Here is a 27126-nt window from a genome sequence, read left to right on the forward strand (position 1 = left end):
CATCAATCTTGGAAAGGCATATATGATTTTCTGTAGAAACTAAATTTTTATTTAATTCACCAGCAATGCTCAGAAAATGATTGTTAAATACTGTACATAAATCTGATTTATCAGTAACAGAAATATTTTTACTGCGAACTGACTTTATATCATCGACCTTGTGCTGCTAATGAGACACTTCCTTCACAACTGACCATATGGTTTTAATTTTATCCTGTGAATTAACTATTCTATTTGCATACAACATACTCTTTGCCTTCCTAATAACATTTTTAAGTACCTTACAATACTGTTTGTAATGGGCTACTGTAGCTTGATTGTGACTACTTCTAACATTTTGATATAATTCCCACTTTGTTCTATATGATATCCTTATTCCACTAGTCAGCCACCCGGGCTGTCAATTACTGCTAATACCCCATTTCGAATGTTCTAATGGAAGGCAACTCTCAAAGACCATGAGAAATGTATTATGGAAAGCAGGTTTGAATCCCGCCTCGGGCATGGATGTGTGTGATGTCCTTAGGTTAGTTAAGTTTAAGTAGTTCTAAGTTCTAGGGGACTGATGACCTCAGCAGTTAAGTCCCACAGTGCTCAGAGCCATTTTGAGCCATCTATATTATTGGCACTATAAACATCCTGCCACTCTTGTTCCTTAACAAGTTTTAAAAAACTCTCTATTGCTGTTGGATTAACTTTCCTACTTATTTTGTAATTAAATATGACATAGGTTTGAGTACAAAAGTCTTTACTTTGAGTTAAAATTTGTGCATCATGGTCTGAAAGGCCATTCACACTTTTACTAACAGAATGCCCAACTAGTAATGAGGAATGAATAAAAATATTGTTTATGACTGTGCTACTGTTCCCCTGCACCCTAGTTGGAAAAAACACAGTTTGCATCAGATCATATGAATTTAGGAGATCTACTAACATTCTTTTTCTTGCACAATCATATACAAAATTTATATTGAAGTCACCACATGTAACTACTTTCTGGTACTTTCTACAAAGTGAATCAAGAACCCTCTCTAGCTTGAGCAAAAATGCCCTGAAGTCTGAGTTAGGGGACCTATAAACAACAACAATTAGAAGTTTAGTTTCCCTAAATTCAACTAATGCTGCACAACTTTCAAATATCTGTTCAGTGCAGTTTGAAAGTCTGTCTCACAACTATGAAAATAACCTCAGAATGGAAGGATACAACATGTGAGGTTCCACAAGAATTGCTATTGGGACCACATTTATTCTTAACCTGCAGAAATGATCACCCTGTGATTTTAAAGAAGAGTTCAAAAACTTATGCTTGCTGACGACACACTCTCTCAACCTTAGTAAACGCAGCTCAAATGATAGCTAAAACAGGCTTATGGATGGTTCACAGCAAACAATTTAAGTCTAATCTCACAAACACTTATACACTTGTAATGGATCATTTTTTTTCTTTGTTCTTTACTTTTTATACATGTAAGCCAAATATAAACAACAGTAAAGTAACAAGTTATTTTGTACCAGCGAAACTGTTGTGAAAAGAAGAAGAAGACAAAGAGAGGTGCTCTTCAACTGGTTAATTTCTGTATATTGACCTTTTTGTTTCTATAAGTGGTAGCCGTCAGACGTATGCCTAGTTCCGCTGTGCCAGTATTGTTTAAAAATGTGTATTACAATTGCGTTCATTATTTCGCCTGCACCGAGAATCCTGCATAAAGAGGATCGAAGCAGACGAGAAATTTGCATGAGCAGCAGAGGGTCAATCATATATCAGCATTGTCATAAGCAAGGCTATGCGCAATCGAATTACCGTGAAGAAGTATGCAAATTTAAGTGACAAATATTGATATGTATTATGTTGAAGGTCTGTTGATATTAGTACCAGTTAAAGTTCACCCACTATATGAGTACCTTCCCATTCAAGCAGCAATTATTAATCACTTTCATTATATTATTTTGCCCACCCCCCTATATGCCGCTATTCACACTCTAAGATAAAAAGAAATGACAAATTATGGAGGAATTATCTGAATCCGATATAAATCAGTAGATTTCATTTATGTGTACATGCACACAAACTAAGGATTACAATTTCAGAAAAATTGGATGATTTATTCAAGAGACAGAGCTTCAGAAATTGACCAAGTCAATAACGAGTTAGTTCCCCTCTAACCCTTATGCAAACAGTTATTCAGCTTGACACTGATAGGGTTGTTGGACGTCGTCCTGGGGAACACCATGCTAAATTCTGTCCAATTGATGTGTCAGATCGTCAGAATCCTGAGCTGGTTGGAGGGCCCTGCCCATAATGCTACAAACATTCTCTTTGGGGAGAGGACCAGTGACCTTGCCAAGGTAGGGTTTGGCAGTAGAAGCCCATGCAATGTGCGGGCGGGTATTATCTTGCTGAAATGGAAGCCCAGCGTGGCTTGCCAGCAAGGGCAGCAAAACAGGGTGTAGAACATGTCATTGATGTACTGCTGTATTGTAAGGGTGTCGTTGATAACAACCAAAGGGGTCCTGCTATAAATGAAAGGATTCTCGAAATGTTGCCCCTGGCTGTCAGACTGTATGGCAGGCAACAGTCAGCTTGACATCCAACTGCTTTCTGGGGCATCTCCAGACAGTCTCTGATGGTCACCGGGCTTCAATTTGAAGTGGAACTCATCACTGAAGATAATTCTACTCAATTCAATGAGACTCCAAACAAAATGTGCCGGACAACACTGCACACAGACTTGTTCGTGTACAGAGGTCAATGATAGATGGTGCAAGAGGCACTGTGAGCTCAGGCCTCTTTCTGTGATCTACCTATTACTGGTCCTTGTGGTCACTGAAGCACCAGTTGCACATTGGATCAATGATAATGATGCAAGTGCCTATCTGCAAGGCAGAGTTCCTATCCAACTGAGTACACAGAAAGAAATCTGCAAAGACTTTATGCCCTAGTACTGACACATCCCTGTTTACTGTCCTCACCAGCTGTAAAACGCTTAATAAATTATAAGACAGAATTGCTGATCAGTACCTGTGTTTCAGGAAGCAAAATACTTAGTACTGCTGATAAAAACACACAAAAGTAAAGTTTAACACTACCTTAGCTCTGGGAACTATAGTTCCTTCCTCTGGCAGGGGAGAGTGATTACAGACGTTTACAATGGCAGGGTAGATAACTCAAATCCCAGGAGGAGGTATTTACAGATCATCTTAAAAAAAAAAAAAACAGTTTAATCAAGTAAATATTAGGCTACCAATAGCAGACAAAAAGCAGCTATTTGGCACAAATGAGGAGGTAGGAGCCTTTTTTTAAAGTAGCTGCTTTCTTTCTACTTTATTAGAATTGGATTGTACACAAATAGCATTACGCAGTACAGTGAGTATAGCTTGACCCATTCCACATCCATGAAGGTTTTCCTTTTTGATGGAGACTACAGAACATGATTAATTATGAATGAATGAATGAAACAGGCGGAAGTATTTTGTTTCTCTAATTTTCTGAGAAACAGCCCTCTATCAGAAAAAATATACACACACACAGAACATATTTGTGTGTTTTTATGGGGTAATCATACACTCCTGGAAATTGAAATAAGAACACCGTGAATTCATTGTCCCAGGAAGGGGAAACTTTATTGACACATTCCTGGGGTCAGATACATCACATGATCACACTGACAGAACCACAGGCACATAGACACAGGCAACAGAGCATGCACAAAGTCGGCACTAGTACAGTGTATATCCACCTTTCGCAGCAATGCAGGCTGCTGTTCTCCCATGGAGACGATCGTAGAGATGCTGGATGTAGTCCTGTGGAACGGCTTGCCATGCCATTTCCACCTGGCGCCTCAGTTGGACCAGCGTTCGTGCTGGACGTGCAGACCGTGTGAGACGACGCTTCATCCAGTCCCAAACATGCTCAATGGGGGACAGATCCAGAGATCTTGCTGACCAGGGTAGTTGACTTACACCTTCTAGAGCACGTTGGGTGGCACGGGATACAGGCGGACGTGCATTGTCCTGTTGGAACAGCAAGTTCCCTTGCCGGTCTAGGAATGGTAGAACGATGGGTTCGATGACGGTTTGGATGTACCGTGCACTATTCAGTGTCCCCTCGACGATCACCAGTGGTGTACGGCCAGTGTAGGAGATCGCTCCCCACACCATGATGCCGGGTGTTGGCCCTGTGTGCCTTGGCCTATGCAGTCCTGATTGTGGCGCTCACCTGCACGGCGCCAAACACGCATACGACCATCATTGGCACCAAGGCAGAAGCGACTCTCATCGCTGAAGACGACACGTCTCCATTCGTCCCTCCATTCACGCCTGTCGCGACACCACTGGAGGCGGGCTGCACGATGTTGGGGCGTGAGCGGAAGACGACCTAACGGTGTGCGGGACCGTAGCCCAGCTTCATGGAGACGGTTGCGAATGGGCCTCGCCGATACCCCAGGAGCAGCAGTGTCCCTAATTTGCTGGGAAGTGGCGGTGCGGTCCCCTACGGCACTGCGTAGGATCCTACGATCTTGGCGTGCATCCGTGCGTCGCTGCGGTCCAGTCCCAGGTCGACGGGCACATGCACCTTCCGCCGACCACTGGCGACAACATCGATGTACTGTGGAGACCTCACGCCCCACATGTTGAGCAATTCGGCGGTACGTCCACCCGGCCTCCCGCATGCCCACTATACGCCCTCGCTCAAAGTCCGTCAACTGCACATACGGTTCACGTCCACGCTGTCGCGGCATGCTACCGGTGTTAAAGACTGCGATGGAGCTCCGTATGCCACGGCAAACTGGCTGACACTGACGGCGGCGGTGCACAAATGCTGCGCAGCTAGCGCCATTCGACGGCCAACACCGCGGTTCCTGGTGTGTCCGCTGTGCCGTGCGTGTGATCATTGCTTGTACAGCCCTCTCGCAGTGTCCGGAGCAAGTATGGTGGGTCTGACACACCGGTGTCAATGTGTTCTTTTTTCCATTTCCAGGAGTGTATATTTATCACCACCAAAATGAAAATACTGTAAAATACAGTCAAAGAAGTTCTAAATGCCAAATAAATAAAAATTCTATATTTTGGAACAAGAGGTTGCTTCACCTGTGAAAAAGAAGATTGTGAAAGGGAAGGAATAATTGAACGGAATGAGATTACTCAGAGATAATAAAGATCACCACCTCAGGTCAAGGATGAAGCAGAATAAAACAGGATGACTGACAGTGAAAATAAAACAATGGAAAATCCAGGATGGAATGTAACAATATTATGAGAAGGAAGTTGCTACTCACCATATAGTGGAGATGCTGAGTCACAGATAGGCACAACAAAGAGACTTTCACAATTACAGCTTTTGGCCATTGGCCTGTACACACACACACACACACACACACACACACACACACACACACACACAACTGAAACCAGTTGCCTGAGACTGTAGCCGTGTGTGTAAGAGTGTGTGTGTGTGTGTGTGTGTGTGTGTGTGTGTGTGTGTGTGTGTGTGTGTGTGTGTGTGGGCGCGCGCGCAAAGGCCAATGGCCAAAAGCTATAATTGTGAAAGCTTATCTGCGACTCAGCATCTCCCCTATATGGAGAGTAGCAACTTTCCTTCTCATAATGTTGTGACAGTGAAAATAAAAATACACTGCACAGAAATGAGCAGCTATGCAAGTGGTAGACAAGGCAACAGAAAAGTAGCAGCACGGAGAGAAATGGAAAACAAGCAACAAAATAATGAACTCCAAACTTACAATTAATTTGATTCCTTTCTAAATTCCATGCCACCTTCCCCAATGTTTGCTTACACTACAGTGATGACAGAATTCTGCCTTTCGGAAATGAACAAACAAATATCACAGGTTGTATTAATAATACAAGTGTGTGTTGTGAATTGACATGTTATGTTGCATATCCTTAAATGAGAGTGCTTGATACAATGCAATGGAGCTGCGCTGTCATGGAGAACACAGCTATTGCTGACTCTTTTCCTGTTATGGGAGAAGACAGTCCTGTTCTCATCATGAAGAAAAAGAGTGAATATGTTTTTCTTTTTTTTTTTAGAGAGAGAGAGAGAGAGAGAGAGAGAGAGAGAGAGAGAGAGAGAATCTCAACTCTGTTGTCTACTGTATTATCCTGTTACTGCAGAACAGTTGCCATGTAGTACTCATCAACTTAGCTTACCAGCTACAATCAACATAGAACGCAGGCTTTGCTATAAAAAAATAAATAAATAAAAAAAAATGAAGTCACTGATAATGAAGCTAGTGGCTCCCACTATTTCCTAATGCATGTTTGAAGCACATGACAAATACACCAACAAACTGCTATACTTCTTCACTCTTGAAACAGTGATTTCTTCGAAGTGAAATACTCTCTCCTCGACATTCTCCGAAAATGTATCTGATGGGATGCCAACATGCTACATGAATACAATGTTGCCCTTACTGCTGCCTTTACTTTTCACAGATTATCAGTCTAATCCGTAAATACATTTCATGCAGTATCTCAGTTTCTGATCCTTCTTGAAAACAGTAAATGACAGTTTTACCGTTTCATAAAATTCTCCAAACATTATTCAGAGTAGTTTTTGTGTCTTGGTGATTTGAATTTTTTATATCAATATTTTTACACATTAGTGGCAGCTTCTCAATAATTTTAAGCCCTTCATTATAACTGTGTTCACTACATAAAGTTACTATGCCCAAGTATAATCTCAAATAATTATTAGAAGAACATTAGTCTGCAAATTGCACTACGACTTTGAATATTATTTTAATATCAGACAAACAGCAGCTATTTGGTATAAATGAGGAGGTAGGAGCCTTTTTTTAAAGTAGATGCTTTCTTTCTAACTGATCAAAATTAGACGGCATCTGCATAAATAGCATTAAGCAGTATAGTCAGACAACAATCAAAAAGTTATTAAAAAGCCACAAACCTTTCAGAGTAGAGTCAGCACTTCCACTGACCAACAGCCTCGAATCTGCTGCCCACGCCACCTGATAAACTGCCTGCACATGTCCTCTCAGAGATGTCAGATATCTGTTACAAAAATCATGCTTGAATGCAATAGATTGTATGGTTTGCTGGGTAGTGGGATTATTAAGTATCAAGAGTACTTTGACATACATGATTTATGAATAAACAATTCTGTTTCCTGAGATTTTGAAGTACACCAGTTAACTAACAGGAATGTAATCTAAGGTCAGTGAAAACTTCTGAAAATGTGCCAGTCATTAAAACTTAAGTTTCTACATGGACCATCAATACAGAAATGATCACTACTGAGGCAAGTGTTCACTTTTAAAATCTGACAATATCTCCAACTTCTGTGAGTAGAGATTTCACCTGCACAATGATACTAAATTTTTCCTCTTTTGACACAGAAATTTGATGTCATGAAGATCCTGCCTTTCCAGAGTCCAACCAGTTTCCCACACACTAATCTTTTCCCTGTGTATATTGCACACAGTGATGTCAAAAGAACACACACAGCCTTGTGATTTCAAGACTGCTCCACACTACGGTCAGTAATCAAGGTGCACAGTTATGATATCACAGTAAAGACAAACAACACTTTCCCAAAGTTACATGCTCTTACTGTTTGTGCACATTTTTGACATTCAGCTACTGGTCAACCATGATGACACAGTTCACAAAATAGCCCTACAGTCCAATATTTACTTTAAATGTAGCATCTAATGTAGACTACCAGCACACAAACTACGTAATGTTTTTTTCTAATTTGTACTGTGCCTGGTTGTCAAAAACTACACTGCTTGACACTTGGTAAGGATCAATCAACTGTCACTTGCTACAGAACAATCAACAACTGCTACAGAACAATCGACCAATTATAGTAAAACGAAATGTAGAGGGTGAGATGTGTTAACTGCTTTGATGCCTGTGCACAAACGCTCTATATGCATTGGACAGTTCATGTAGTACAATGTTTGCCAAATATTGTAAAACTGATCAGCACAACACTCCGATGGCATGGAAACGTGTCTGAAAGACATCACTTGCGTGGTTATGATTGTGGACAAGCAGTTGTATGGCTCAAAGCCATCACTAATGTGTCCACAATAACAGTTATGTCCAAAAGTGTCCTCTCATGATTAAAAAATGCTGCTAAAGGTGTAAATGCTATGCAAAAGCATGCTGGTGGTCACAGACATCTCATTCGTAGGCAGATCATTGCAAACCTTATTACCACTACCAGTACATGCATGTCAGCCAGAACCATTTCATGGTGATTAAATCAAGCTGGTCTGTATGTTGGAAGACTGTTACATGCATCATGCATCCCACTACAACCACGCCATCATCAAGAAAGATCATTGATGTAGGGAGCATTTTCAAAAAAAATGTTAAAATATGCGTGAAATCTTATGGGACTTAACTGCTAAGGTCATCAGTCCCTAAGCTTACACACTACTTAACCTAAATTATCCCAAGGACAAACACACACACCCACGCCCAAGGCAGGACACGAACCTCCGCCGGGACCAGCCGCACAGTCCATGACTGCAGCACCTCAGACCACTCGGCCAATCCCGCACGGCTAGGGAGCATTTTGGTTGTGGTCACCAACAGTCGTCCAGAGTGATGATCTATGATGAATCCTGCTTCACTGTAGCAAGTGATTCTGGCCACCAGTTAATAAGGAGAGAGAGAGGAGAACACTTCGCACACCACAGAATTTTCACGAGGATCATCAGAATGGCCTAGGCATTATGGTGTGGGCAGGCATCATGCCCAATGGCCAAACACCACTGCATATCTTTGTGCGAGGTACCGTGACAGCACAGTCGCACTACAGAAAAAATTATTCTGGATCATGTTTGTCTGTTTAGGTGTGTGACAGGTCCCAAATTTCTGTTTATGGATGACAATGCCCACCCACACAGGACCGCTGCGCTGCCGAGGTCACTGGAAAGTGAAGATACTGAACATATGGAATGGCCTGAATGCTCACTGGACCTAAACCCTATACAGAATGGTTGGGGTGCTCTAGGCAGAAATGTTTCCCAATGAAAACCCTCTCCCTGAACCACGCAAGAACTAAAAACCACCCTGAGAGAGGAGTGGGACAACACCCTCCGAGGATTTCTCAACAGTCTGGTGCCAGCATGAGTAACAAGTGTAAAACATGCATCAGTGCTGAAGGAGTGCATATTCCTTACTGAAAGTCCAATATTGACTTTTATGTTGGGAACCTGACCTGTGTCAAACTATAATGTTATTTGTGTCTGTTATTCTGCTTTCCAATGTGGTGAAATCCAACTTTTTGTTATAAATATACCACTCCACCTGTATTGCCTGGATTATTTCCGCCAACGGAGTCTGTTCCTTAGCAATTGTCAAAAAGTTTAGTTATAAATACAAGAAACTTTCAAACCAATACAGTTTGTGAGGGCGTTTGTTACAACAGAGACCAATTTATTACATTGATGAACAATTTTTATTTTACGAATGTTTCTGGGCTGGAAACATTTATAATTTGGAGTTATGGTGGTGTATTAATGCGGTAACAAAGAAAACATTTCATGGGGACAGGGTAAAACCCACAGGAGGGGTGAGGAGGGGGGAGGGTGGAGAGAGTTGTTGTCACAAAGGAGCGGAATAAGGGAGGTAATAAACAGTAAAATTGTAAACCAATGATTGTTCAGCATCAAAGAAGAGCAAAAGTACTCTATTAATACTAAACTAGGTGGCACCAGTTTGCCCTGGAAATTAAGCTCACTCTGCCACATAGCATTGTTTACCTGTTAATGACAATAAATGGGCTGGATATTCAGAGAACAGTGTTATTTATGAATAAGGAAACCTGATGTAAGCCCTTTTACATGTCACTTTGTGATTTCTACCTCAAGTGTCTAAAATGTATCTGTGTAGTGTAAATGACTCAAGTGTATGTGGAATGGAGTGGAATGCTGCATTTATGTTGTTGACGGCAATGGGAGGGCAACAAGATAATGAATCCTAATGCTAGCAGATAGTCCACTCTACTTGAACGGCACTAAGGAGATCAAAGTTGACACACAAACTGCTATCAACAATGGCACAAGTCCCCTCTTTACACTGTGGAGAGATTTGTCCTTTTTCCAGGACTTTGGCGTCAAGTCTGTTTAACAAGAACCTCACTGCAAAACTACTTCTCCAGTTGCTTGATAAATATTGGTGTGAAAAATTCCTTCCACCAACAGGATCTTTACTGGCTACCTCCGAATTTAGTGTGTCTCCGCACGTGTTTGCTATCTTGCAGACAGATGCAGGTAGTAAAATATAAGCAATCTATAGAAGAAACAACTGAAAAGGTAGAAAAGAAATGGTGTATGAGCCTTGAGAACAGCAGCAAATAATCTTAAAGAGTTGATAAAAACTGTGAATGAAAGAAATAAAAATAGCTGAAGCATCAGAAATGGTTAGAGAAGACAATGCAGAAGCAGAAAGAAATGAAACAAATGTAAATGGACACCAGGCTGGCATTGTTATATGCTTAATAAGAGGAATTAAAGTGAATAAAGTATTGTTTGATGGATTTAATCTGAAGAGAACTGTGGCTATTGTATACTTTTCGTGTGTGTGTGTGTGCGGGCGCGCATGGTAGCGCGTGCGTGTGTAATTTTTTTAAGGATAGGACTTCCACATCATTCTCTGAAATTTCCACTTCCAAAATTGTACAAAAATTTCTCAGACAAACTGTCAGAAATTTGTCCTTTTTCCAGGACTTTGGCGTCAAGTCTGTTTAACAAGAACCTCACTGCAAAACTACTTCTCCAGTTGCTTGATAAATATTGGTGTGAAAAATTCCTTCCACCAACAGGATCTTTACTGGCTACCTCCGAATTTAGTGTGTCTCCACACGTGTTTGCTATCTTGCAGACAGATGCAGGTAGTAAAATATAAGCAATATATAGAAGAAACAACTGAAAAGGTAGAAAAGAAATGGTGTATGAGCCTTGAGAACAGCAACAAATAATCTTAAAGAGTAGATAAAAACTGTGAATGAAAGAAATAAAAATAGCTGAAGCATCAGAAATGGTTAGAGAAGACAATGCAGAAGCAGAAAGAAATGAAACAAATGTAAATGGACACCAGGCTGGCATTGTTATATTCTTAATAAGAGGAATTAAAGTGAATAAAGTATTGTTTGATGGATTTAATCTGAAGAGAACTGTGGCTATTGTATACTTTTCGTGTGTGTGTGTGTGTGTGTGTGTGTGTGTGTGTGTGTGGCGCGCATGGTAGCGCGTGCGTGTGTAATTTTTTTAAGGATAGGACTTCCACATCATTCTCTGAAATTTCCACTTCCAAAATTGTACAAAAATTTCTCAGACAAACTGTCAGAAATTTTACAGCAGACATGAACACTTATTCTCCAAAAGAGCAATTTATCATCACACACATTAATGGACAGTCCATCAATTCTGTGTTTTACCTGAATACCGAGCTTGCTTGCGCCAATGCCATTAAGTCATTCACCTGAGAACTTTTCCTTCATAATATACGTTGGGAAAAACTGACAATTGGACTTCAGAATTTCTCAGTCCTCCACAAATAACCTGTCATCTACCAAACCTCTATTCAATTCTCTATATCTGTTTCTGCATCCTGTCACTAATGCACACTGCAATATCATTAACAAAACATACAAAACAAAGGCAGGCGACATGTCACATTATGGCTGAATGAATTTTATACTGGCATTGCTACCTCACTTTTTTTGTAATAATCTATTCTGTGTTAGGAAGCATGGTTTCTCATTTTCTGTCTGTCTATTGTGATTATCAGCAGTTTATAATTATTCAACTCTAATTTTAATCTCTGGTTTTAGTCTCATGTTGTTTGATATCTCTACAGAATTTCACTCCTTTTACCGTAAGTCTGATGAAACTTTTTCTGCCTTCAAATATTTCACCTTCTTTATCCTGAGAACAGAATAGCTAAATGATAGATACACAATTCTTTTTAATTTGTGGATCTGTCAACCACATTATAGTTGTTTGCTTCAGCAGTCAATTAGTACACATTTCCACATCCAATATTGTTAAAACAATTTGAATTATAAGGAAAAGAGCACACAAACTTAACAGGGTGAAGTTTTGATTTCCCTCAGTTCTTAAACAATGATAAAGTTCCAAAATATCTCAACATTAGAGATCAGTGCACAAAATCTATGAAACGTAACTTGGAGTAACAGCGAAGATGATATACATACTTTCCGGTGAGCCCATCCCACAACTTTATTGATTTGTCAAAAGAAGCAGAAGCAATTATCCTTGCATCTGGTGAAAACTTCACATCATTAATAAGTTGCTGATGTCCTGTCATCCGAGCTGAAACAGAGTTCTTTTATCAAATAACTATTTTGTGGAATCACAGAATCACATGTCAGAAGTAAATACAGCTTATAAATTATATATTACCAACTGGCTTCTTGTTACTTTCTGGCTGCCACAAGAAAAGAGTGAAGTCATCTGAACCAGATACCAAACGTTCTCCTCCATTTGAGATAACAGATTCATACTTCTGCAGCGCCTGTTGTTGCATTTCAGTTTCTTTGAAAAAGTCAAAAATAACAAATCAACAAGTCTTTTAATATTTTTAAGGTCAAATACTTACAAAGAGTTACTTACTGTTATAAGTCACAGACGTATTGTTCACTGGATCAAAAGGTCCTGTGCGCAACACATAATCTGTGCTCAGAGCTAATGTATTGACCCAATGAGCGTGACCTTCAAGAGTACGACACAGAACACCCTGAAATTAGATATGTTCTGTTAATTTTATTTTATGATCTAGTATGAAGTATTTAAGTATTTAGGTTCAAGTCATGACAAAAGTACCAACTTTCATAGCTCATGTAACTTCATTCAGCAAAAGAAAATATACTGGTAGGATGGGTGGAGAGGGGTGAGCAGTAGGGGGGGGGGGGGGGGGGCTGCGTAAAAAAAAAAAAAAACACTTACATCTGTAGCTCTCCAGACTTTTATTGTACGATCCTGTGAAGCACTGAAAATTAGCCCTGTTCCTCCCCATCTTAATGCTGTAACAGATTTTTGATGACTAGAAAGCGTGAGGACCACAAGCCCCAACACAACATCCCATATTCTGATGTCACCATCTTTTGAACTGCTTGCTAAGTGACGACACTCACTGTTTCTGTAAACAGAAAAATAATGGATATGTACTAGAAAGACTTATAAATACATCTCCACATACTCGTCCATTCACCTCAGGGGTAAAGAAAACTAAAACATGCTGATGTGGTGGCATTGACCCAGAAGAAGGCAGATGGATTCCTGGTAGTGCAAGAAATTTCATCACCTGTATTTGGCTGGCAAAGTGAAGAGATAGAGTAAAGATCTATATCACCAGACAATGTGTCAATATCCTGGGTTAAATTTCAAACATCTTCACAGTGCAACACCAAGTGAGAGCATACAACACTACTGATTTGGATGTGCCTGTTGGATGAGGATGTTAAAGCACTACAGACCCCTAGTGCTGCTCAAGAACAGTAGTCCTACGTGCCAGCATTGTGATTCATCCTATCGCTTCCTTCATTCCATGCTCACCCATAACACAAACACAATACTACAGTACACGGGAACTTAAAACAGCCAAACATGTGGCGTCGACAAGTACGAACAACATATCTCCGCCATCGCATGTTCTTCGACTCTGTAACCTGATGGTCCACGCCATCTTGCTTGTTCAGTTCGCTGTACGATTTGCTATTATGTGGACGTCTGTATGAAATACACCGGGCCCTACAAAAATGTGTGTGTTTTCTTGGGCTACAACCCAACCAAAATCCCTCAAACATTTTAACTCGTTGTAGGAAGCTAGCGCCAAATTGCTACCACTATCACCCTGCCCTTAGGCCAAGAACGAGGAATTTCAACAGGGTTCCGAATGTTTACTGACCTGGTATAGAACTGACTGAATTTTCGGTTTCCCTACTCAATTATTTCCACAGTGCTGTAAACTTAAAGATGCCAATAATTAATAAGCAAAGCACTGCTGTCATCAAAGTTCATTTAATTCAAATCGCTATTTAAGGTTTAATACGCAATCAAAAAAGACTGCAAGAGAGAGAAAAAGCTTGATAAAGTTTGATGACTGGGGGAAAAAAGTCCGTAGCGGCAGTGTTGACAAATATTCTGGTTTGTGCTTAAAGGATTTTGAGGCATCCATAACCAGACAAAATAAGAATGACAGACCAGTTCCAAGCCAAATTTGGTGTCTCTGGGTAAATCATTTTGTAACCAAACAATACACATCAAAATTGAAAATTAAAGAGAAAAAATCGAGAAGTGAAAGCATTCATTTATACTGTGTGTGTGTGTGTGTGTGTGTGTGTGTGAGAGAGAGAGAGAGAGAGAGAGAGAGAGAGAGAGAGAGAGAGAGAGAGATGTTGGCTTCTGTTACCAGAGGATATCCCAGCTAGCAAAGTTGAGAATATGAAAAATTAAGAATATCCAGGAATTGAAGAGAAAAAGTGTTCAGCACTGCAAATCTATGGCAACACAGCAAGAAATGTCAATAGAAATCAACACAGAACACTGCTTAGCATATCAGATAAATTATTCCATCACTTAATTGCAAAGGTTGTTCTTTGTGCATAAATATACCTTTCCTTTCAAAGTGGGAGTGTTGTATCTTTGCTTTCTCCATTACTTACATTATCAGAAATTATTTCCAATATATCACAGTTCCAAAAGTAATTAAAATTATCTGTTTCTCTCTCTCCCCTTTATTTCTGGAAAGTGTTTCACGAAACGTCGTCGTCAATGCGCTGTATAGGTACAATATTACTGCCAACATTTCGTGTGATGAGGTCTTCTAGTTATCAAAGAAAGTCCGATGATTTTATGCAACTACGGAAACGCCAAGTTGTAATATTTTAAGATTAAAGGAGACCACTCACTGAAAAGCAGAATGCTGGGACGTTGACTAGACACACACAAAAGAAGGAAAACTTTTGGAGTTATCCTTTGACAATGTAGAGGAGACACACACACACACACACACACACACACACACACACACACACACACACACAAACCTATGCCCCTACATGGTGCTGCCTTCTTCTGCATGTGCCTATCAACAACTCAATACGTCTGCATTTCAGTGAGTGATCTCCTTTAATTCTAAAGTATTTACATTCTACAACAACTTTCCTACAATATATGGAAAAGAATAGATTGCTACTCACAGTAAAGATGAAATGTTGAATTGCAGTCACACACAATGAAAAGACTGTTACACATTTAGCTTTAGCCAAAGCCTTCTTCAGCAAAGGAAGCGCACATACATTCACTCAAACAAGCAAGCACACCTCACTAACACATGGCTGCCATCTCTGGCAGCTCGGGCAGGTTCAAGCTGCCAGCAGTGGCAGTCATGTGTGTGTGAGGTGTGCTTGCTTGTGTGAATGTGTGTGTATTTTCTTTTCTGAAGAAGGCTCTGGGCAAAAGCTACATATTGTCGATGAAGAAACAATACCGCGTAACTGACAAATTGCCGATTTTTCGTTTTTCAGTCAGATGACGTCTTTGACCGTTCGCGCATCTGCTCTTAAACCATAATGCCAAATTTTTAATTATTTACCATGAAAAAATTAAATAGATGGCAATACCACAGAACTGTAGAGAATTACATACTGCATATCTCCAATCTATGGATACTGTAAACAATACCGCGTGAATTATAAAGTGCGCGCAGCCACAGCACATTGTTACTACCTTATTACGTATTTAACAGTGCTCGAAAGTGGTTCCATGCTTGTAGCTTCATTCGTGATATGGACAGCGATATAGATGACAATCTTTTTACTGAAGAAGAAATTGTTTCTCAGCTGAAATCTGCTTATGAAAGTGGAGAATCGTTCCTGAGAGTGACTGACAGCGGTAAGAAAATTGTTTCTATTATTAACCTTTGAATGTTAGTAGCACCGCAAGTGTCTTATTGTGATATAAATCAGAAAGCCCCCACTTCACTTGTTCTGTGCTTTATTCATTTCTGCCAATGATATCCAGCCTGTCCGCTTTCTTGTATGATCTCCCGTAAATGCAGAACAAACAACAGGCGAAAAAAGTCATAACGCTGAAGTTACATTTACCGAAGAAGGATTAATTTCGTTTATGGGGTTCTCGGTTACTGTTCCTACTGTAGCGGGACTTTGAATTTCACCGCGCTACACTCGTTCCCTAAGATAAAAAATATCCCGTCGCAGCGGTATGAGCACTCGACGGCAGAGAAACTACTAAAATTGTAACTTCTTTTTGTTTTCTATTCGTTTCTTAATTGTCTCTTGTTAGCCGAAGCTGAAGGCAGACGTGATCTGATGAAGACGTAAAAAACTTATTAGCTAGTCTTGATCTGATTTTAATGTGTAGACATGTTGTGGAAGTTGTTAAGAAATTCGGAGGATGGAAGTAGCAAAGTAAATTAAATTGCATACAGTATCAAGATGATTTTAATTGGTATAAATTAGTGATTCCTGGACTATTGCAAGATTTCGGAGCAGACTTTTCACGCAGAAATGAAGGAGATTTTTGAAGACCTGGACGCCGCCCGAAAGAAGAAAAGTTAACCTGGTAAAGGATGATCTCTCATCTACGCCACTTCCCCCTGTCAGTTACATTCTGTTATTCTCTGTTTCTTTTCAGTAAGTTTTGTAGTGGAAATTGGTTTAACTTTTGCTCAAAAACACCACAAGGACCACCCCAACTATAGCTTTTCTGTAATACGAAGTCCGATTTGCATTTCATTGTTTCCTTTTTTCACGGTCATTAACGATTTTTTTAAAAAAAAAAAAAAACATTTTCACTTACGATTTCTTCCCACATTTTCAACCTTTTCCTTTTCTTTTCTTCTCTCTTATTTTTCTATTTTTTTTTTTTTTTTTTTTATTAACCACTACAACTGGCGACCGTGACAGGACGCAATTTTCAGATGTGTCGTTTTTGAGCAAATTTGAAACTTTAATTTGTATTTTTTCCCAACAGAGAATAACCAAAAACCCTGAACTTTAAAGGGTAACTAAAACACCAACTTTATTGTACCTAAGCAAATGATCATACAACAATATTGTAAAGAATTTTTGTAACTAATTCAATCTGTTTTCTTTTCATGGCATTATTGATGCAAAACTGTTATTTTGAGACCTTTTGGTGATTATCCGATGGAGATGTATTAAGAAAATCCATATTTTGATGAATACGATTTACGCAGAAGTGTTTGACCAGCCGCTGCAGGACAGAAAATTTAATGGTGAGTCACACAATTATGTTTCATTCAAACATTCAATAGCCAACTGCAGACTCCATTTTTCCCTTTCCACGCATCCTGTAGTTTTCTTCTAGATTTTTCCAAAATTATCTATCTCTATTGTAGTTTGTGGTAATAATAGTATTGTTGTAGCATATGAAGATCGTGAATTTGACCGCCAAACAGTCATTTGTTAGGAAAAATTTTGTCCGCCCTGCTGCATCTTTCTCAATCATTGTTTGCAATAGAGCAATCATTTACATTGACGAGAAAATATTTCAACCTAAATTTGAGTCAAATCTTTATTAATCAGACTCATATTATTCCCTTTTGACTTACGATTATCCATCCTATTACAATGGAATGTGGTAAGGTAGAGATAGTTTCGGCAGATGAGTTAAGTGAACTAGATTCATCGTGCAACCAACAAGAAAGTCCGCGTTTCCCTCCATGGACGAGTTCACAGGTCAATGCAATGATTTTGCCTCAAACTCGCAACATTTGTGATAATACACAGATGGCGACTTTAAATGACGAAATGTGGAATGGACGCGAGACTAGATCGTCAGCGCCATTGTTAACATCAATGTCACAACGGAATATGAGACAAATTCAGCAATGTGACACAAATCGGACACAGGAAACTGACAAACTGGACCGACTATTAGAGTTATTTGCAGACATGAAACGAGTTGTTAGTCAGAAAATTGACATATTAAACCATACTATGACCGAAAATTTTGAACAAACGACAAAACAGCTAAAATCATGGCTAATGACACAGTCAGAACACCTATTGTGGAATCACCTATTTCCAATCAAAATTACAATGTGGAGCTTTCTTTTCCACCAAACGAGCAATATTACGGTACGACACCTAGAGTAGCAAGTGACACAAACTACGTCAATACAGTTATGCCAACCGGCATGGCTGATGACACATTTGTAAGACATGGGCATTTCCAGACATTTTCCAGTGAGGACAAGCACAAAGTCCACCCTATTGTGTTTATTAGATCATTTGACGGTGTTTTTCCACGTAGTTGGTCAGAAGTCGATAAAATCAGATACGTCACCAATCTCATGAGAGGACAAGCAGCTAAGTGGGGTGCCGCTATGAAACGGCAGTGCCTTAGGTTTGAACAGTTCGAACAAGCCTTCTTGGACGAATTCTGGTCCGAGAATGAGCAACAGAGTCTAAGGAGAGAAGTGTGCAACCCCGAGACCTATGACCCTAAAAAAGAGACATTAAGACAATACTTTGAGAGGTACCTAGACAAGACACTGTACTGGTCCAAACCAGCCGACTTGCCAGCGATAATTGACACTTTAAAGAGCCACTTACCCTTTCCATACCGAGACAGATTAATAGGAGTACCGGAGAATGACGTTAAGACTTTCTTAAACTTCTTAGATCAAATGGACGTAGTTTACAAAGGCGATTCACGCCATTCAAATTTTACTCATATTAGTAACCAAAATCAGCACCCACCCCAAAGGAACCGTAGTGACGGTGGTTGGTGGAACCATCCGTCCGCGGCGCGACACAATACGATGCCTGCGCGCGAAACATATTCAAATGGAAACGTGTATGACAGTAGGAACAACCACAGAAATTCGTGGAATAATAATAATAACAATAATTATCACCCATATCAAAATGGTAACTACAAGCAAAATGAAAATTACAGACAGTACAACAACAACAACAACAACAACAATAGGAGACGTGAGAATAACCGGTACAACCCGGGCTACTTTGACAGGAACATGATATATAACAGACATAATTACCACCAAAACAATAACAATCCCAACAATCACCGACAGAATATGTGGAACACGCAAAATTCACGCATGACAAATCAGAACCCTCCACGGAATCTGCCACCGTTCCCCAGTACAGTTATGCACTCCCCGCCACGAAGTAGCAATAACAATTGCGGAGCGCCATCAGCTGACGCGTGGGCGCCAACCAGCCAGAATGTAAACATAGTGGAGCTGGTCAATGAACCCGGCCAAACACAGCAGACGACAAAAAACAGTCGACGACCGAGCTAAGCGCTCGTGCTTCGGTCGTGAGGTGTTGTAAGAGCGCAATGGCTGAGACGGTTTGTTTCCTCAGGTACGATGACAAAATGACAGCAGAACAGGAATTAACCGACGAGATAAACATTACATCAGACAGTTGTGTTAAAGAACTCATACAAGCTACGGCATGGGTTAAGTTTAACGATTATGATGTACAAATTTTATTCGATACTGGTGCTGCTGCAAGTGTGATGTCAACCGCATTCTATAATGAATTGAAACAAATTATAAACATACCTACATTACCTGTACAGAATTGCCACGTGGTTAGTGCCACAGGTACTAAATCTAAGAACATACGCATGCATGCCTTTGTTAACTTCACATTTTCCAATACACAGTTCAAGCGTAATTTTCTGATTGTAGACAAGCTTATCGTACACTGCATCCTAGGGATGGATTTTTTGAATGAACTCAAAGCAATCATAGATTTAAGTAATGGCATATGTCAATTATCCGTAGGAGAACAACTAATTAATGTTGAACTTAACAAGACGATTGAACCACGACAAAAACATTACGAAGTAAGTCAATTTCAATTGGTATATCCTACCATAGTTAGTGTATGTAATTTAACACCTGAAGATTCAGACTATCAGGAGACTGAGCAGGATTTATTGTATCAGAAATGTGTCGAATCTGACTATTTAACGAAACAACAGCAAGAAAAATTGTACAAATTATTATGTGATTATGCACAAGTTTTCAATGAGAGACCTGGTGTAATCAGAGGTTATAGCTACAAAATGGATGTTAAGCCACATAAGACTTATTGTAGGACACATTATAATATTCCATGGGCAAAGAAACCTGCAGTTTTACGTGAAATCGAGCATATGTTGACCTGGGGTGTCACAGAAAAATCACATTCCCCTTATTGCAGTCCTATCCTGGCGGTAGGTAAGCAAGATGGCAATGTCAGATTGGTGCTAGACGCACGTGAAATCAACAAAATTATTATACTAGTTAACACAAGACCCGTCAACTTGGATGAACAGTTGCTAAAATTTTATAATGTACAATACCTAACTAATATTGACCTCCGCTTATCGTACTGGCAGGTGTCCCTTCACAATGACAGTCGTAAATACACTGCTTTCCTTTGTGAAGGACGCAGTTATCAGTTTTGTGTGTTGCCTTTTGGTTTGCGCGTAAGCACGGGCGCGTTCATCGAGGCGCTTGACGCCGTTCTCGGCCCGTGTTTGTTGTCACGCGTCACGGCGTACGTCGATGACATTGTCGTGGCAACAAATACGTGGGAGGAACATATTGATCAGTTACAGCAAATTTTATTTAAATTTTCACAAGCTGGAGTCACAGTAAATCTTTCGAAGTCCAAAGTAGGAAGGAGTGAAATCAAGTTTTTAGGCCATATTGTCTCGCCGGAAGGTATTCGTCCCGATTCTAAGAAGATTGATGCTATTCGTAATTTCCATCCTCCTCCACAAAACCGCAAACAGTTGAAAGCATTCTTAGGTTTATCTTCTTTTTTTCGGAAGTTCGTTTAAAAACAGCTTCTGAACAGCTCTCACCTGTTAACTTTACTGAAAAAGAACACAATTTGGAGATGGACAGAGTTTTGCCAAGCTGATTTTCAGGCTATTAAAGATGCATTGGTGAACGCACCCCTCCTCTGCCACCCTGACATGACGTCAGATTTTTGCCTAGCCACGGATTCGTCATCATACGGCCTTGGAGCTTTTCTATTTCAAATTCAATCCGAATCAAGACAATCTGTCATCAAACCGATAAGTTTTGCGAGCTGCACGCTCACTGAGTGCGCGAGGTCGTACTCGGTGATGGAACGGGAGGCTCTTGCCATTATTTGGGCATTCTGTAAGTTTCGCTACTTTCTTTGGGGTAAACATACTCGCATATACACAGACCACCAAGCCCTTTCTTTCTTGCTATTATGCAAATTGCTTCATTCACGGCTCACCCGGTGGTGCCTTTCACTGCAAGAATACAGCTTCGAAATTATTTACATTAAAGGTAAATCAAACGTAGTAGCTGATGCCCTGTCCCGTTTGCCCCAAGGCATACAGGATTTTTCGGAACTTTCCGAGCAAACATCAGACTTTAACATCTTACTTATGTATAACTGTACATACGCCCCATACTACCGCAATATGTGCAAGAACTTTGCTTCACTTCAGGACAGCGACCCCAGGTGGTCAAATATCAAAAAGAAATTACGTACAGATCCTTCTTCACATTTACAAAAATATTACACAATATGCAAAAATGTACTTTTTCATAGGCGTACCCCAGACTCGCACCATTGGTGTGTTTGTCTACCCGACGCGCATGTTGACGATTTTATTCTGTTCACACACAAAACTTGGGGACACTACGGAGTCACCAAATGCACTGATAAAATAGTACAGTACTGTTATTTTCCCAATCTGCGTCGGAGAGAGTTGCAAATTGTTCGTAAATGTATCATCTGCCAAAAAGCAAAATTTTCCAACCGATCATCTTTGAATGAATTACATCCTATTGTACCAACCCGACCTTTGGAGATAGTATCGTTGGATATTGCCGGACCTTATCCCAGAGCTCGTGGAGGTGTGAAATACATCGTTGCTGTATTTGATGTCTTCTCAAAATACTTAAAATTGTTTGCTATCCGCACTGTCAACGCATCTGCTATTACTAGACGTTTGACTAACAGTTACTTTACAGGGTTTGGCAAACCCCACAGCATTATCACGGATAACTCACCCTATTTTACGGGAAGAAAATGGAAATCTTTTGTTGTCAATTCATGAGAATACATTCACATCACAAACACACAAAGTGGATCGAATTTTTAGCACCCTTTGAGAAGGTAGTAAACTATTTGCCTCATGCCTCGACAGGATACCCACCACAGGAATTATTATTAAACAAACCTGAACAGAACAAGTGGGCTATGCCCATTCCAAAGCTAGCCGCATCCACAACACACACACCTTTGGAAGAGAAAGTACGACAGGCATACACTACGTTGTGCAATAAAGCCAAGATCAGGAAAGAGAAGTATGACAAACATGTTACAAATACACAAACCTATCAGGTTGATGACCTTGTTCTTTTGCGTTCACGTCCCAAGTCTACAAAGTTAAAACAACTGAACAGAAAATGGCAGCTATTATATTCAGGTCCTTTCAGAATAGCAAGCATACCTCACCCAGGTTGTTACTCCCTAGAATACCCGTTATCTCACAAGCCGAGGGGGCTGCATCCCCACAGACATTTGAAACCCTTTGTGCACTAAAACAACATAATATAATGATAACTAAGTTGAACATGAGCAAGTGGCTGTGAAAACGAGATCATAAATATTTGTATTGAATACACGAACATTAAGTTATACAGCCTAAGAACACAAACCTTCATTTATGGAAATTATATACTGCAGTTACATTTGTACACATAATTATGAAGAGAAGGTAAACCCAGGTGAGTACACTTACTGAATGAGAAAAGCTATTCATATAGGAATGAGACCTACGCAGGTTACATTGGTTGTTAATTGTAAATTATAAGGTGAATCAACAACTAGTTAGTTGTTTCAAGGCACTACAATGAGAGGAAATAATAGCTATTGAGATCAGTAATGACATATGTATGTAGCAGAATGAATGAGGACGTAAGAATGAATGATCAGTATGAATGAGTTAATATTTAGGTTAATATAAGAAGGTAAGTTACTGTGAAGTAGTTGATGGAGACAAGAGATTATTTGAGGAAAATATTATTGGAAGTTTATGAGAATGGAAGTGCCCCACGTATGTGATATATTAATGTTTGATGAGGAATATGTTTAATGTATAAGAATATATATATTACGATGAATATGTGAGTAAGGAATGAGTGAGAATGTTTGGTAATATTGTGCTACATAGAGAAGTGAGTAAACAGTCTACATCTTTAAGATTACATAAGAATTTCAGTTTGAGAGAAAACATTCGTGATGAGTTAAAACACGTGAGTACAAGGCGTTAAAGGTGAATCTATTTACAGTGCCCTTGAAAATGAACGAATGCAAGAAAAGCAGAGTGAACATAATGATGATTACAGCTGTGGAAAGAAGTGTAATAAGAATGTAACTTGGAAACACATTAGCCTTAATTTATTTCAGAAGTGTAACTTAGTAACCTTTCGTTAAGTTTTGTTAAGCCATTGTGTGGAAGAAAACATTTATATTTCGTGTTCAGACAGGAGAATGATATTTTAAGGAACTTAAGTTGGAAGAAATATAGTTTTTACACAGCCCTCATGTAAATACATTTGTATAATTTATTTATTTATTTATTTTTTACGAAAGTGAAATTTAGTGCCATGTTAGCCTTTATTATACTTATACTTACATATGACAGAAAACCCTGAGGAAGCAAAAGATAGGAGAGTTATTAAGGCCGTTTTGCGATTCGTACAACACCTCCACTTAACCGAACAGATGACAAAATTATATCTATGTTGAAGACATTTGACTTTTCAGGCTATGCAAGGTAAGTGCAAAGGAGCAGTGACCATCTGTGCAGCCGACGTCAAGCAACGGACACTGAGAAAGAGACATTTTACTGTCAATTATAATACTATGTTCTTTATTTATGATTTATAGAAAGAAATGATATATATACACCACATACATGATGTCTAACCTTCACTAAAGTAGAAGAAAGTTCATGGTTGAACTCTTGAGAGGAAATTTGATATGTTATTATATAATACACATTATGAGAGAGGCAATCTCTGTGAGATATATTTTCCATTTGTATAGACGGTATCCACAAGAATTGGAGATATCGAGGAAGTGCTGAGCAGTGATTTACTCATGCAAAGATTTGTTAAGGTATAATACACTTAGTCATATGAACAGTCCGAACACAAACAGAGAATCATGATGTTACACTACACAGACTTGACGTAAGGACATGATTTGGTAAATGGTAAGCACCTCCTTTCACACACCCCTTGAAGGTGATGCAAACTTTATAATTTATTATGTTCTCTTTTTATGTATTAGCTGTAGGATTTGGTAGTTTATAGGTAGTGAATAGTTTCTTCCATTCTTTTTTTCTCTCTCCATTATTCTACCACCCCCTGCAGCTGGGTATTGTTTGTTTGTGGAATGTAAGAATATATTGTGCGACAGTAAACTTTCACGTATGAATAAAAAGACATGAAGAAAACTGAATATTGATGGCATTACAAGCCTGGTCAACCACTAACCAGCCAAGATATGGAATCAAAAGAAAGAAAGAAATAATAAATGAAGGAAAGCCCGTGCTTTTAAACATTAAGTCTTATATCCCTTGGCACGCCCAAACCTGAATTAAAAAAATTAATACCCCAATAAAAGAAAGCCAATGGGACTTAGTATAATTTTTTTTTAGTGTAAATATTTCACATGCATATTCTTGTAAATGTATATGTATTTGTATGTGTGTTAAAACTTTGCATATTGTCAACATATTTTGAAATGTGACCACGAAAATGTAAGCTTCCATAATTAACTATGTAAACATGCTGGGACACCGTGAACATTATAAACAACGAATTTTGTGTTATTTGTGAAACTGATGGTGCATAAACCAAATAACTGTTTGTAAATCGATATAAACTGCAATTTACTTCGACGATAATGAGGATTTTCACACTGCAATTGAACGTTTGTTGGCGAGTGTAAACAACGTGATGATACACCTACCTTTGCGAACATCGACGCCGTTGTTCCTGGCCGGCCTTCAGATGCTATGGAGACAATAAACTCAGCACCTGTCGTAGGCGATGTGGTGGCTAAAAACTACATCGACCGTATACGCCCCGGGAACAATAGTCATGAAAACGCACAAGGACCTGGAGTGTTGTGTCGTAACAGAAGACATGGACGTTGCTTCAGATCACGCACACGCTCAATCTTATGGTGTCACCGGACTTAACATGCCATTTATGCTGGAATAACAACTTGTAATGAACACTATGTGAAAGTGAATACTGTTCAAGACTGTCATAACACAACGATTTTGAAACTGCCGCACGCGAAATTCAGTGATGCTACTGCGCGTGCGCAAAAACTACGTGCTGCCAGAGATGCATTGGGAAACCAACGCTGGGAGCACACAACATTAACTGCGCTGGCGAGCAGCTTTTTCAAACAAACTGTATGTAAATATATACACAGGGTTATTACAAATGACTGAAGCGATTTCACAGCTCCACAATAACTTTATTATTTGGGATATTTTCACAATGCTTTGCACACACATACAAAAACTCAAAAAGTTTTTTTAGGCATTCACAAATGTTCGATATGTGCCCCTTTAGTGATTCGGCAGACATCAAGCCGATAATCAAGTTCCTCCCACACTTGGTGCAGCATGTCCCCATCAATGAGTTCGAAAGCATTGTTGATGCGAGCTCGCAGTTCTGGCACGTTTCTTGGTAGAGGAGGTTTAAACACTGAATCTTTCACATAACCCCACAGAAAGAAATCGCATGGGGTTAAGTCGGGAGAGCGTGGAGGCCATGACATGAATTGCTGATCATGATCTCCACCACGACCGATCCATCGGTTTTCCAATCTCCTGTTTAAGAAATGCCGAACATCATGATGGAAGTGCGGTGGAGCACCATCCTGTTGAAAGATGAAGTCGGCACTGTCGGTCTCCAGTTGTGGCACGAGCCAATTTTCCAGCATGTCCAGATACACGTGTCCTGTAACGTTTTTTTCGCAGAAGAAAAAGGGGCTGTAAACTTTAAACAGTGAGATTGCACAAAACACGTTAACTTTTGGTGAATTGCGAATTTGCTGCACAAATGCGTGAGGATTCTCTACCACCCAGATTCGCACATTGTGTCTGTTCACTTCACCATTAAGAAAAAATGTTGCTTCATCACTGAAAACAAGTTTCGCACTGAACGCATCCTCTTCCATGAGCTGTTGCAACCGCGCCGAAAATTCAAAGCGTTTGACTTTGTCATCGGGTGTCAGGGCTTGTAGCAATTGTAAACGGTAAGGCTTCTGCTTTAGCCTTTTCTGTAAGGTTTTCCAAACCATCGGCTGTGGTACGTTTAGCTCCCTGCTTAATTTATCGTCGACTGCCGCGGGCTACGCGTGAAACTTGCCCGCACGCGTTCAACCGTTTCTTTGCTCACTGCAGGCCGACCCGTTGATTTCCCCTTACAGAGGCATCCAGAAGCTTTAAACTGCGCGTACCATCACCGAATGGAGTTAGCAGTTGGTGGATCTTTGTTGAACTTCGTCCTGAAGTGTCGTTGCACTGTTATGACTGACTGATGTGAGTGCATTTCAAGCACGACATACGCTTTCTCGGCTCCTGTCGCCATTTTGTCTCACTGCGCTCTCTAGCGCTCTGGCGGCAGAAACCTGAAGTGCGGCTTCAGCCGAGCAAAACTTTATGAATTTTTCTACGTATCTGTAGTGTGTCATGACCATATGTCAATGAATGGAGCTACAGTGAATTTATGAAATCGCTTCAATCATTTGTAATAGCCCTGTACTAATTGTGTACAAAGGATCCAAACTGTAGTAATTGTATTTAGTATATAGGTTTAGAAAGTAAGTGTTGGGAAAGATTATCCCCTATGGATGCACGTGGCCTTTCCAATGAAAATAAGCACATATTGACTTTTAGGTTTGCTAGCCTGCCACGCTAAATGTTTTAGCGTGACAGTCGAGGGGGTGATGTAACGGGACTTTGAATTTCGCCGCGCTACACTCGTTCCATCAGATAAAAAATATCCCGTCGC

At 39.8% G+C, this 27126-nt stretch overlaps 1 protein-coding gene across 1 annotated transcript in view; it reads right to left on the bottom strand.

Moving 5' to 3' along the window:
- Positions 1 to 27126, bottom strand: part of LOC124716446 (notchless protein homolog 1) — a 93648-nt gene that overhangs the window by 24442 nt on the left and 42080 nt on the right. Inside the window, exons 5-9 of the mRNA XM_047243175.1 lie at positions 12963 to 13155; positions 12630 to 12753; positions 12420 to 12551; positions 12212 to 12329; positions 6926 to 7029 (exon numbers count right to left, since the gene is read on the bottom strand). Of these exons, the coding sequence (XP_047099131.1) occupies positions 6926 to 7029; positions 12212 to 12329; positions 12420 to 12551; positions 12630 to 12753; positions 12963 to 13155 (671 nt within the window). The remainder of the gene's footprint in view (positions 1 to 6925; positions 7030 to 12211; positions 12330 to 12419; positions 12552 to 12629; positions 12754 to 12962; positions 13156 to 27126) is intronic.

Source organism: Schistocerca piceifrons, chromosome 1 (genome assembly GCF_021461385.2).
Source record: "Schistocerca piceifrons isolate TAMUIC-IGC-003096 chromosome 1, iqSchPice1.1, whole genome shotgun sequence".
NCBI lineage: Eukaryota > Metazoa > Arthropoda > Insecta > Orthoptera > Acrididae > Schistocerca > Schistocerca piceifrons.